Consider the following 13,672-nt stretch of genomic DNA (forward strand, 5'->3'; position numbering starts at 1 on the left):
CTACGATTATTATTATTAATAAGGGCTTAACAAATACCACGATTATTATTATTAATAAGGGCTTAACAAATACCATAATTATTATTATAGGGGGAAGAGACAGCTATTAGCATAACTAAATCAATGACGGCTCTGCAGCGTGGCTCAGTGGCAAGAGCCCAGGTTTGGGAATCAGAGGTCATGGGTTCTAATTCCGCTCTGTCCCTGCTCTGCCGTGTGACCTGGAGCAAGCCCCTTCGCTTCTCTGGGCCTCAGTTCCCTCATCTGTAAAATGGGGGTGAAGTTTGTGAGCCCCACATGGGACAACCTGTTCACCTTGTATCCCCCTCAGCGCTGAGAACAGTGCTGGGCACATAGTGAGCGCTGGAAGCATTGTGGCTCAATGGAAAGAGCCCGGGCTTGGGAGTCAGAGGTCGTGGGTTCTAATCCCGACTCCGCCACTTGCCAGCTGGGTGACTTTGGGCAAGTCCCTTCACTTCTCTGGGCCTCAGTTCCCTCATCTGTCAAATGGGGATGAAGATTGTAAGCCCCACGGGGGACAATCTGGTTACCTTGTATCCCCCTCAGCACTTAGATGAGTGATGGGCACATAGTAAGCGCATAACAAATATGACAATTATTATTATTATTATAAGGACATAGAGAAGCAGCGTGGCTCAGTGAAAAGGGCACGGGCTTTGAGTCAGAGCTCATGGGTTCAAATCCCGGCTCTTCCGATTGTCAGCTGTGTGACTTTGGGCAAGTCAATTCTATTTGTTCCGATGATTTGACACCTGTCCACATGTTTCATTTTGTTCTCTGTCTCCCCCTTATAGACTGTGAGCCCGTCGTTGGGTAGGGACCGTCTCTATATGTTGCCAACTTGTACTTCCCAAGCGCTTAGTACGGTGCTCTGCACACAGTAAGCGCTCAATAAATACGATTGAATGAATGAACTTCTCTGTGTCTCAGTTTCCTCATCTGTAAAATGGGGATGAAGACTGTGAACCCCACGGGGACAACCTGGTTACCCTATATCCCCCCAGTGCTTAGAACAGTGCTGGGCACATAGTAAGTGCTTAACAAAATACGACAATTATTATTATTATTATTAGGACATAGAGAAGCAGCGTGGGTCAGTGGAAGGGGCCCGGCTTTGGAGTCAGGGGACGTGGGTTCAAATCCCGACTCCACCACTTGTCAGCTGTGTGACTTTGGGCAAGTCACTTCACTTCTCTGGGCCTCAGTTACCTCATCTGTCAAATGGGGACGAAGACTGTGAGGTCCCCCGTGGGACAACCTGATCGCCTTGTAACCTCTCCAGCACTTGGAACAGCGCTTTGCACATACATAGTAAGCACTTAACACATACCAACATTATTATATTATTCTCTGGGCGTCAGTTCCCTCATCTGTCGAATGGGGATGAAGACTGTGAGCCCCACTGGGGGACAACCTGGTTACCCTGTAACCTCCCCAGCGCTTAGAACAGTGCTTTACACATAGTAAGCGCTTACTAAATGCCATCATTATTAGTATTATCATAGCGTGGCTCAGTGGGAAGCAGCGTGGCTCAGTGGAAAGAGCCCGGGCTTTGAAGTCAGAGGCCATGGGTTCAAATCCCTACTCCACCACTTGTCAGCTGTGTGACTTTGGGCAAGTCACTTCACTTCTCTGGGCCTCAGTTCCCTCATCTGTCAAATGGGGATGAAGACTGTGAGCCCCCCCGTGGGACAACCTGATCGCCTTGTAACCTCCCCAGCGCTTAGAACAGTGCTTTACACATAGTAAGCACTTACTAAATGCCATCATTATTAGTATTATTATAGCGTGGCTCAGTGGGAAGCAGCGTGGCTCAGTGGAAAGAGCCCGGGCTTTGGAGTCAGAGGCCATGGGTTCAAATCCCGGCTCCACCACTTGTCAGCTGTGTGACTTTGGGCAAGTCACTTCACTTCTCTGGGCCTCAGTTCCCTCATCTGTCAAATGGGGATGAAGACTGTGAGCCCCCCCGTGGGACAACCTGATCGCCTTGTAACCTCTCCAGCACTTGGAACAGCGCTTCGCACATACATAGTAAGCACTTAACAAATACCAACATTATTATATTATTCTCTGGGCCTCAGTTCCCTCATCTGTCGAATGGGGATGAAGACTGTGAGCCCCACGGGGGACAACCTGGTTACCCTGCAACCTCCCCAGCGCTTAGAACAGTGCTTTACACATAGTAAGTGCTTACTAAATGCCATCATTATTAGTATTATCATAGCATGGCTCAGTGGGAAGCAGCATGGCTCAGTGGAAAGAGCCCGGGCTTTGGAGTCAGAGGCCATGGGTTCAAATCCCGGCTCCGCCACTTGTCAACTGTGTGACTTTGGGCAAGTCACTTCATTTCTCTGGGCCTCAGTTCCCTCATCTGTCAAACGGGGATGAAGACTGTGAGCCCCTCGTGGGACAACCTGATTACCTTGTATCCACCCCAGCACTTAGAACAGTGCTTTGCACATAGTAAGCGCTTAACAAATGCCATCATTATTATTATTATCTGTCAAATGGGGATGAAGACTGCGAGCCCCATGGGGGACAACCTGGTTACCCTGTAACCTCCCCAGCGCTTAGAACAGTGCTTTACACATAGTAAGCGCTTACTAAATGCCATCATTATTAGTATTATCATAGGGTGGCTCAGTGGGAAGCAGCGTGGCTCAGTGGAAAGAGCCCGGGCTTTGGAGTCAGAGGCCATGGGTTCAAATCCCGGCTCCGCCACTTGTCAGCTGTGTGACTTTGGGTAAGTCACTTCACTTCTCTGGGCCTCAGTTGCCTCATCTGTCAAACGGGGATGAAGGCTGTGAGCCCCTCGTGGGACAACCTGATTGCCTTGTATCCACCCCAGCGCTTAGAACAGTGCTTTGCACATACACAGTAAGCGCTTAACAAATACCAACATTATTATATTATTCTCTGGGCCTCAGTTCCCTCATCTGTCGAATGGGGATGAAGACTGCGAGCCCCACGGGGGACAACCTGGCTACCCTGCAACCTCCCCAGCGCTTAGAACAGTGCTTTTCACACAGTAAGCGCTTCCTAGAGGTCATGGGTTCAAATCCCGGCTCTGCCAACTGTCAGCTGCGTGACTTTGGGCAAGTCACCTCACTGCTCTGGGCCTCAGTTCCCTCATCTGTCAAATGGGGATGAAGACTGTGAGCCCCCCCACCGTGGGACAACCTCCCCAACGCTTAGAACAGTGCTTGGCAGATAGTGAGGCCTTAATAAATGCCATTATTATTAGTAGTAGTAGTAGTAAATGCCGTTATTATTCGTATGATTATTATGTGGTGGGGGGAGGGGCGGGAGGAGGCACGTTGGGGCCCCCCCGGGGGGGCCCGGAGGTCACGTGTCCCCGAGCAGCCAATCGCGGCGGCGTGTGGCCCGAGCGCCCTCGTGCATCACCACGACAACGGGCCGTGCCCGCGCGCTGGGCTCCCGCGGCCCCGGCCCGGCCCGGCCCGGCCGCAGCGTTGCCATGGTGAGTGGCCCCTCGCGCGCCCCTCGCGCGCCCCTTCCCCCCAGCCGGGGGCCCCGCCCAGGCCGGATCGGACCGGATGGGACCGGCCCAGGCCGGGCTGCGGGGGGGAGCGCCGCCGGGGCCCACGGGGACGGCCGTCGGGAGACCCCGGCCTGGGCCCTGGGGAGGGGGCGAGGGGCATCAGGAGACCCCAGCCCGGGCACTGAGGGGAGGGCGACGGGCCATCAGGAGACCCCGGCCCGGGCACTGAGGGGAGGGGCGTGAGGAGACCCCCAGCCTGAGCCCTGGGGAGAGGGCAGGAGGTGTGATGAGACCCCAGCCTGGGCCCTGGGGAGAGGGCAAGAGGTGTGATGGAGACCCCAGCCTGGGCCCTGGGGAGAGGGCAAGAGGTGTGATGAGACCCCAGCCTGGGCCCTGGGGAGAGGGCGAGGGGCATCAGGAGACCCCCGGCCTGGGCACTGCAGGGAGGGGTGTGAGTAGACCCTGGCCTGGGCCCTGGGGAGAGGGCAAGAGGTGTGATGAGACCCCAGCCTGGGCCCTGAGGAGAGGGTGAGGGGCATCAGGAGACCCCGGCCTGGGCACTGAAGGGAGGGGTGTGAGGAGACCCCGGCCTGGGCCCTGAGGAGAGGACAAGAGGTGTGATGAGACCCCCAGCCTGGGCCCTGGGGAGAGGGCAGGAGGTGTGATGAGACCCCAGCCTGGGCCCTGGGGAGAGGGCAAGAGGTGTGATGGAGACCCCAGCCTGGGCCCTGAGGAGAGGGCGATGGGCATCAGGAGACCCCGGCCTGGGCACTGAGGGGAGGGGCGTAAGGAGACCCTAGCCTGAGCCCTGGGGTGAGGGCGACGGGAATCAAGACCCCAGCCCAGGTACTGAGGGGAGGGGTGTGAGGAGACCCCAGCCTGGGCCCTAGGGAAAGGACAACGGGTGTGATAAGACCCCAGCCTGGGCCCTGGGGAGAGGGCGGCGGGCATCAGGAGACCCTGGCCCGGGCACTGAAGGGAGGGGCGTGAGGAGACCCCAGCCTGGGCCCTGAGGAGAGGACAAGAGGTGTGATGAGACCCTGGCCTGGGCCTTGGGGAGAGGGCGAGGGGCATCAGGAGACCCCAGCCCGGGCACTGAAGGGAGGGGTGTGAGGAGACCCCGGCCTGGGCCCTGAGGAGAGGACAAGAGGTGTGATGAGACCCCAGCCTGGGCCCTGAGGAGAGGGCGATGGGCATCAGGAGACCCCGGCCTGGGCACTGAAGGGAGGGGTGTGATGAGACCCCTGCCTGGGCCCTGAGGAGAGGACAAGAGGTGTGATGAGACCCCTGCCTGGGCCCTGAGGAGAGGACAAGAGGTGTGATGAGACCCCAGCCTGGGCCCTGGGGAGAGGGCGAGGGGCATCAGGAGACCCCAGCCTGGGCCCTGGGGAGAGGGCGAGGGGCATCAGGAGACCCCGGCCAGGGCACTGAAGGGAGGGGTGTGAGGAGACCCCGGTCTGGGCCCTGAGGAGAGGGCGAGGGGCATCAGGAGACCCCGGCCTGGACCCTGGGGAGAGGACAAGAGGTGTGATGAGACCCCAGCCTGGGCCCTGAGGAGAGGGTGAGGGGCATCAGGAGACCCCGGCCTGGGCACTGAAGGGAGAGGACAAGAGGTGTGATGAAACCCCAGCCTGGGCCCTGGGGAGAGGGCGATGGGCATCAGGAGACCCCGGCCTGGGCACTGAGGGGAGGGGCGTGAGGAGACCGTAGCCTGAGCCCTGGGGTGAGGGCGAGGGGCATCAAAGCCCAGCCTGGGTCCTAACGTGAGGGGCGTGAGGAGACCCCAGCCTGAGCCCAGAGGACAAGGGGGGTGACAAGACTCTTGGGGTGAGGGGTGTGAGAAGACCCTGGCCTTGGCCCTGGGGAGAGGGTGAGGGGTGTGACAAGACTCCGGGGGTGAGGGGGGTGACAAGACCCTGGCATGGGCCCTGGGCAGAGGGCGAGGGGCATCAGGACACCCCAGCCTGGGCCCTGAGGTGAGGGCGAGGGGCGTGAGGAGAGGCTGGGCTGGACAGTGGCCATGCACGGCCTTCGGGTGGATGGAAACTCCGGGGAGTAGTGGGTGAATCGATCCCCGAGGGTCTTCCTTCACCCAGGAGGAAGGGAATCCCCCCGGCCAAACTGGAAGCTCCGCACGGGCCCCCAACGTGTCTACTAATTCTGATGGATCACGCCTCCCAAGCCCTCACTACAGCGCTCTCCACCCAGTAAACGCTTACTAAAAACCCTTGATGGATTGGTTGTAAACACATCGTGGGCAGGGAAAGTGTGTGCTCATTCTGTTGTCCTCTCCCAAGCGCTTAGTACAGTGCTCTGCACACAGCAGTAGAAGCAGCACGGCAGAGTGGCTAGAGCAAGGGCCTGGGAACCTTCTGATTCTAATCAGAATCAGATTAGATTAATCTGATTAATGGGTTCTAATCCCGGCTCCACCACTTGTCTGCTGTGTGACCTTGGACAAGTCACTTCACTTCTCTAGGCCTCAGTTACCCCATCTGGAAAATGGGGTCTGAGATTGTGAGCCCCACGTAGGACAGAGACTGTCCAACCCGATTTGCTCGTATCCACCCCAGCGCTTAATATAGTTCCTGGCACATAGTAAGTGCTTGACAGATCCCGTAATTACTGTTATTAGGTGATCAATAAATACGATTGCTTGCTCTGCACACAGTAAGAGCACAATAAATAAATTTCTTGGGAAGCAGCTTGGCTTAGTGGCTACAGCACGGAGCAGTGAGTCAGAAGGTCTTGGGTTCTAATCCCGGCTCCACCACTTGTCTGCTGTGTGACTTTGGGCAAGTCACTTCACTTCTCTGAGCCTCAGTTCCCTCGTCTGTCAAATGGGGATTAAAGCCGTGAGCCCCACCTGGGACAACCTGGTTACCTTCTGTCTACCCCAGTGCTTAGAACAGTGCTCGGCACATAGTAAGCGCTTTAAAAAAATGCCATAATTATTATTATTAAATACCATCGATTGTTGTGGCCAGGGAACGTGCCTCCTACTTCTGTTTTATTGCACTCACCCAAGCTCAAATGCCGTTGACTGTTGGATTGTAAGCTCCTTGTAGACAGGGGAGGGGTGCACCAACTCTGTTGTTACTGTACTCTCCCAAGTGCTTAGTACAGTGCTCTACATAGTTAAGCGCTCAGTAAATACCATCGTGTGTTTGATTAGAGTCATCTGTCCCACCGGCCCCTCCTTCTGAAGCCCATGCAGATACCCACGGGCTGGGGAGGGCGGCTGGGAAACTGTGGGCACCTACTCCCATTTCCCCATTTTAGCATCCATGTGTGACCCCTCTGTCATTTTGCAGGAAAAAAAGAATTTTATGGCATTTATTAAGCACTTACTACATGCTCCCAAGCACTGTACTAAGCCCTGAGGTAGACACAAGCCGGTCAGGTTGGACACAGTCCAAAGTTAGACTCGACCTGCTTTGCATCAATCAATCGGTGGTTTCTTTTGAGCGCTTCCCGTGTGCAGAGCACTGTACGAAGTGGTTGGGAGAGGACAATACAACGAGAGTTGGTAGACACGTTCCTGCTTTTGATGTTTTGCTACTCATTGTCGTGTGTGAGATGTCCTGGGGAAGGCTGGAAGGGTCATATTTTCGGGTTAGGAAAAAATGAAAAGCTTGAAAACGTCGGTAGCAGATTCAGTTTTGAAGGGGGTAGGGCAGAGTGGGAGGTGTCTATCCCAGGCACGCATTGAACATTAGCCTGTGTGATTTAGTAGTATAAGATTGTTTCTGGAAATGGAGGATTAGATACTTTGCCCATATTTTATTCAAGCAGGGACTATGTTCCCCCATCAGCCTCTTAAATATGGGCTCTATTTGGGTGTTGAAATTATTTTTAGGTTCCATGAATGCAAAATATTCTATGACAGACACACCCACACTCCCCATTTTTACTTTGACTTTGCATAAACCCTCCCTTCCCCTATGGATGTATTGCCACTCGGCAAAAGGAGTGAAGATCACAAGGGAGGAACCAAAAGCTTTGAAAACAAATTTGAAATTCAGAGGTTTGTTTCGATTAAAATGGCATCCACAGCTCATTCCTCCTGCAAGCAATTTTAGTAGCCTCCGTACCTCTAGGTGAGAAAGATCTTCCAAGTGAATTAGAAGACCTCTTCAGGGAATCTTCATGAATAATAATTATTTCCCTTCATGAGATACCCGCGAACTTTTTTCCCCGTCACTGCCATCTCCTCCTTTCCTCAATTCCTCCCAAGAGAGGGAAAACCACTTTATCAGTTTTCACGATCCTCTTCCTTTGAAAGGAGTCATTGATGGGCTTACAGGCCTATTTTTCACACTTTAAAAGTGTGCTTTTTGAAAGAGGTGAGAAGAGGGCATAAAATTCCCATTAAATAAACCCCCAGGGCCTTCTGTGTTGTTCAGCTTTGTGTTTAGTGATGTGCGCAGGTTCATTCTGTTTGTAATGTTAATATGTTTTGCTTTTTGTTTTTGTTGTTTTTTTATAAAAAAAAGGGAGCAGGGTACTTTTCAGGTTGAGTGAATAAGACTGTATCAATATCTCGTTTTGATAACAGTTTTCTTGCCCTCCCAATGTGGACTGCTCTGAGATAGTCTTTTTTTCTACATAACTTTATTAGCCAATCCATGTTGCTGATGTGTCTGAACATAAACTGTTCAATCGAAACTACCATTTCCTTGGATCACAAATGGGAAATGTAAGTATGCTTATCTCCTCCTGCAAGCTATCCTTACTGAAATGATTTTATTCCTGTTCTGTTGAAAAAAAAATGCTCATTAAGGAAAACCAATCACAACCAAGCCGATGCTGGGTTTGTTGTTGTTTGTTATTACTTAAGACTTGAGAGTGGGAAGGCCCTTTACGGGGAACAGATCTGCTGACTCTGTTGCATCACATCCTCCCAAGCGCTTAGTACAGTGCTGCGCACATAGCAAGCGCTCAATAAATAGCAATACTAATAAATAGTAGGAGGTGATACCATTAGGATGTTTGCACTGCGGTACTTTCACGGATGTATCACCCAGAGAACTAGGTGTTAGGGTAGAAGAGACTGACAATTATTTGTGAAATACTCCAACTCTGCCATTTCCCTGCCGGGTGACTCTGGCCTAGTCACCCACCCTTTTAGATGGTGAGCCCCACGTGGGACAGAAACTGTTTCCGACCTGATTATCGTATATCTCGTACAGTCGCTTGCCGCGAAATTAGCGCTTCACAAATGCCACTGTTTTTATCATTCTTGTCATCAACCTCCACCTCCATATCTATAGTAAAATTGCTACAGGGAAAATGTTTAAATAATAATAATAATGATGGCATTTGTTAAGCGCTTACTATGTGCAAAGCGCTGTTCTAAGCGCTGGGGAGGTTACAAGGTGATCAGGTTGTCCCACGTGGGGCTCACAGCCTTAATCCCCATTTTACAGATGAGGTAACTGAGGCCCAGAGAAGTTAAGTGACTTGCCCGAAGTCACACAGCTGACAAAGTGGCGGAGCCAAGATTTGAACCCATTGACCTCTGACTCCAAAGCCCATGCTCTTTCCACTGAGCCACGTTGCTTCTCTAAGGAGGGAATACAATTAATCAGTGGCATTCGAGCATCTATCACGTGGAGAGCAATGTGCTAAGCGCTTGGGAGAGTCGAATCCAATGGAATTAGGAGACCCGCTCCCTGCCCACAATGAGCTTACAGTCTAGAGGATAAAATCAATTAATCAGTGTTGTTTAATTGAACGCTTACTCTGTGCAGAGCACTGTACTAAGCGCTTGGGAGAGTACAATATCACAGAATTAGCAGATGCATTCCCTGCCCTTAATTAGTAAAAGACCCATAAAATGAAAGTGTGAGGAAGGAAAGCAGAAATAGTAGGCTTTTCACTGGGTAGAGGGGTAAGTTGAAATCCCAAATGCTGACAATAAGGAAGCGGAGAAATGACTGTATTTGATCAATGTTGCTAATGAATTCAATCTACTGCCGCAAATTTTATGGTACTTGAGCCTCCTTAATTAAAAATGTTATGCAACCTGCTTATTAACCAGTTGCCGATTAGCCGTGTGAGCATGGGAAGCTTCTGAGCGTTCTTTCAAAGCTAGAACCCTTTTAATTCCCAATTTTACACTTCTTGAAAACACTTTATTGGCCCTTTGACAGTTGGCCTGGAAATAAACGTTTGTTGTATGTACAGTGCCACCTCCTTTATCCAGTCCCTTCTGTGGATCCCCTCTTTATCTGGACCACTTTGGGGTCAGTATTTGGTTGAATTTGCAGGTGTGTAGCCATTCGTGGGGTAGAGAGAGTCAGTCTGCATGATTGAGTGGGGCTGGAGGAGGGAAGAGAAGGGACAGTGGGAGACAGAGGAGAAGGGAAGCAGGAGCTTTTGGAAGAAGTGGAAAAGGAAAGAGGTTGGGCACAGAAGTGCTTTAAGGAAGGCAACAGTGTTTTGAGAGAACGGAGCCTCCTGGCATCTCCAAACTCTGGCCTCGGGCCGATCAGGAGCTAGAGATGGCCTTGGAGGCCTTCCCCAAGAGGCGGTAGCCCAATCTGGCCAGTTTGAAGGTGTGGTGGATGGAGGGAGGCAAAAGCAACTGGGCTTCAAATTGTCTTCTTAAGGCCTGCTACTTGGAGCAAGGCTTTGGCAGATCAGGGTAGGCAAAGGGACTCCGGGCAGCACAGACACTCCTTTAGCAATAAAAGGCTAATTTAACATTGAGTTTGAAGTATACGACAACTGCCAGTTGACCTGAGCTTGACAGTCAGTGACCCAACCTAAGTCGGGCCTAGGGGACAGGGTGAGTGGTCCCGTGCTTTATTAGCTAAGTACAGGGGCTCCCCTGCACTTAACCAGCACTTCAACTCTGTTTTAAGCACCCCTAGTCTGTCCCCTGTACAGAGACAGAATAAAGATCAACATATACTGAGTTCACCACACCCTCATCATGTCAAGTGTTCGGTGGGAAACGATGATGAGCCCGCTGTTGGGTAGGGACCGTCTCTATATCGTCATCATCAATCGTATTTATTGAGCGCTTACTATGTGCAGAGCACTGTACTAAGCGCTTGGGAAGTACAAATTGGCAACATATAGAGACAGTCCCTACCCAACAGTGGGCTCACAGTCTAAAAGAGGGAGACAGAGAACAAAACCAAACATACTAACAAAATAAAATAAATAGCATAGATATGTAACATACTAACAAAATAAAATAAATAGAATAGATATGTAAATAAATAGAATAGATATGTGTTGCCACTATATGTTGCCACTATATGTTGCCACTATATGTTGCCAACTTGTACTTCCCAAGCGCTTAATACAGTACTCTGCACGCAGTAAGCGCTCAATAAATACGATTGAATGAATGAATGAATGATGATTAATTTGAGGCATCTTCCTGAACAGTGCATTTAAATAAAATTTGATTTCATTCAAATCTTACCTAGTTGGGGAGATTATCGCCTACATAGCATAGTCATAAATGAATTTGTGGTCTTTACCTTTGGATTTTGCTCTCCCCAAATCCTGACTTAGTGGAAAGAGCACAGGCTTGGGAGTCAGAGGAAGTGTGTTCTAATCCCGGCTCCGCCACTTGTCTGCTGGGTGACCTTGGGCCAGTCACTGAGCTTCTCTGTGCCTCAGTTACCTCATCTGTAAAATGGGGATTAAAAGTGTGAGCCCCACTTGGGACAACCTGATTGCCCTGTATCTTCCCCAGCGCTTAGAACAGTGCTTGGCACATAGTAAGCACTTAACACACACCATAATCATTATTATTATTCAACAAAACACACACACATACACACCCTTTTAGTCTCCGTTACTAAACTCCATTTTTGCAGGAATATGTTGAGATGCTTTTTGTTGGCAGTGGAAACAGCTGGCATCTTCTAGGCCTAGTGTTCCTGTGTGGTCCCACGACTGTCTCACATGTGCTGTGATTGCCATCCTGCTAATACCTCACAAGGGTGTTGTAATGCCACCTTTGCAAATTTAAGGCACTTCTGATGCTACTGAAGCCCCGTTCCTTGCTAGCTTTTATGCATTGAGCAGTTTAGTGTAATCACCTATGTGGTTCCAAAGCTCACTCTTCACTGCCCAGCACAATACTTGGGTTCACAAAGAACTGTTCTCTTTAGCTACCTTCACACACTAGTGGAAGAAAATTCGAAACAGATGAGATCCTTCCTTTCGAAGGGATTAGCAAAAGATTACAGTTAAAGACATAAACCCCTCCACACCTTTCCTTTTCATTGTCCCCCTCTGTCAATCAATGTTATGTTTATTGAGAGCTTACCATGTGCAAAATACTGTACTAAGCATTTGAGGGAGTACAATATAACAAACTAAGCTTGTTGTGAGCAGGGGAGGTGTCAGCCACTCGATTGTACTCTCCCATGCACTTAGTACAGTGCTCTGTACTCCGGAAGCACTCGAACATGATTGATCTGTTAAAAATTAGGGACTTGGAGGGAAAAAAGGAGCCTCTCAAAGAAAATAGAGACTGCATAAGATGCAGTGATTGGGAGGCAAAAGATAGAATTATAGCTAGTAACCTTTCTTAAAACTAATGTAATGTCTTGGATCCTAGGGCCTAGAATTGTAAGAAGAAAGATTTGGGTGAAAAGAGTTGAGGCTCTCAGAGCCAAGGGCAGAATTAAAGGACCAAAGTCTCAATTTTGAGCAGTCTTAATATATTAAAAACCAGTGGGGACTTGAGCAGAGCCATAGTAATTAATAGAAAAGCCCTTAAAACACTATTGACAGATGTGGACATGGGAAGCTAAACTCAAAAAAAGAACCAGTAAGAAGTCTCTAGGGAGAACTTAAGGATCTGAAGAGAAATTGACCAACAGAGCTTAGTTAAGTAATTTGAGAACTTAAAGCTAGAGTTTAGAATTATAAAATGATTTTAGGAAAACACCATTGAGAGTTCAAGAGCAGAGGAGCAGATTGTCAACAAAAGCCTCAGGAAAAACAAACTCGGAATTTAACACCCATAAGACAAGGCTGAGAATGTCAAAATTAGACTTAGAGAAGGGATACCATGATTGCTAAAAGAGGCCGTTTTGTAGAATTGGGAGAGAAGTCTGCAGAAAAAATTAGAGGTTTATAGCAAAAAGGATATTATCGCATTCTTGAGAAGCAGCATGGATTAGTGGATACAGTACAGGCCTGTACTGTACCTGGGTACCTGGATTCTAATCCCAGCTCTGCCACTTGTCTGCTGTGTGACCTTGGGCAATTTACTTCACTTCCCTGTGCCTCGTTTACCTCATCTGTAAAATGGGGATGAGTGTAAGCCCCATGCGGGACGGGGACTGTGTCCCACCTGATTAACTTGTACCTACCCCAGCACTTAGCACAGCGCTTGGCAAAGAGGAAGCACTTAACACATACCATAATAATAATTATCATTATACCAGATTTCACAGAGAAAATTTAGAGAATTAAGGGCAGAAGATGGTTCTCTTGCATGAAACACAGGTCTCTTTGATCATTTTTCGAACTAGTACGGGATGTCTGGAAGTTAGATTTCATTTCTTCCCTCTTTTCCCCAGTAATATGTATGGACACCTGCGTATATTCATAGACACAAATGTACACGAAAAGCTTGCTATTCCCTCTGACCTGAGAGGGCATCTCACTAAGTAGCTTGGGTGTTTCTGATTTAAAAGTTTCAGGTTCATTCATAACAGGTTGCACTCTGAATAGTCAACAGCTAATCTCAATATCATTCTCAACAATGGCTTTCCAAAAGAGTGAGGGCAGAGTGGTGTCCTGTCGCTTTTGAGATCTCCGAGATATTCTGCGCCCATTCTCCCTACCCACCGGGCTCCGGGTCCCTTGGGTGAGAGTGCGGATTGCTCGGTGCAAACCATCCCCACTACCGCAAGAACCACTCAGGCTCGTGTCCCTTTGGCGGTAGGACAGACCTTTCCCCTCCTAAGTGAATGGTGCTGTCAAGCAGTCAGGAAAGGGGGATTACCATATTTTTGGACAGGATGTGGAAGAAGTTCTCTGTCAAAGATGTGCTCCATCGTGGACTGCAGCCTTGACATCAACAGCATTGTTTTTCCACCAAAGGACAACCTGACCATTCCATTCAGCATGCCAAGTTTCCATATACAGTAAGAATGGTATTTGCAC

The 13,672-nt window shown here is 49.9% G+C and overlaps 1 protein-coding gene across 2 annotated transcripts in view; it reads left to right on the top strand.

Annotated features, from left to right (window-relative positions):
* Positions 1 to 3,421: 3,421 nt before the first annotated feature.
* FBXL2 (F-box and leucine rich repeat protein 2) overlaps positions 3,422 to 13,672 on the top strand; it is an 88,335-nt gene continuing 78,084 nt past the window's right edge. Inside the window, exons 1-2 of one of the 2 annotated variants that reach the window (XM_038761422.1) lie at positions 3,469 to 3,502; positions 8,145 to 8,222. In XM_038761422.1, coding sequence (XP_038617350.1) covers positions 3,500 to 3,502; positions 8,145 to 8,222 — 81 coding nt within the window. In that variant the 5' untranslated portion in view covers positions 3,469 to 3,499. Of the gene's footprint in view, positions 3,503 to 8,144; positions 8,223 to 13,672 lie in introns of both variants that reach the window. The other variant, XM_038761428.1, reaches the window with a different exon arrangement.

The sequence above is a fragment of the Tachyglossus aculeatus genome, chromosome 2 (genome assembly GCF_015852505.1).
Source record: "Tachyglossus aculeatus isolate mTacAcu1 chromosome 2, mTacAcu1.pri, whole genome shotgun sequence".
NCBI lineage: Eukaryota > Metazoa > Chordata > Mammalia > Monotremata > Tachyglossidae > Tachyglossus > Tachyglossus aculeatus.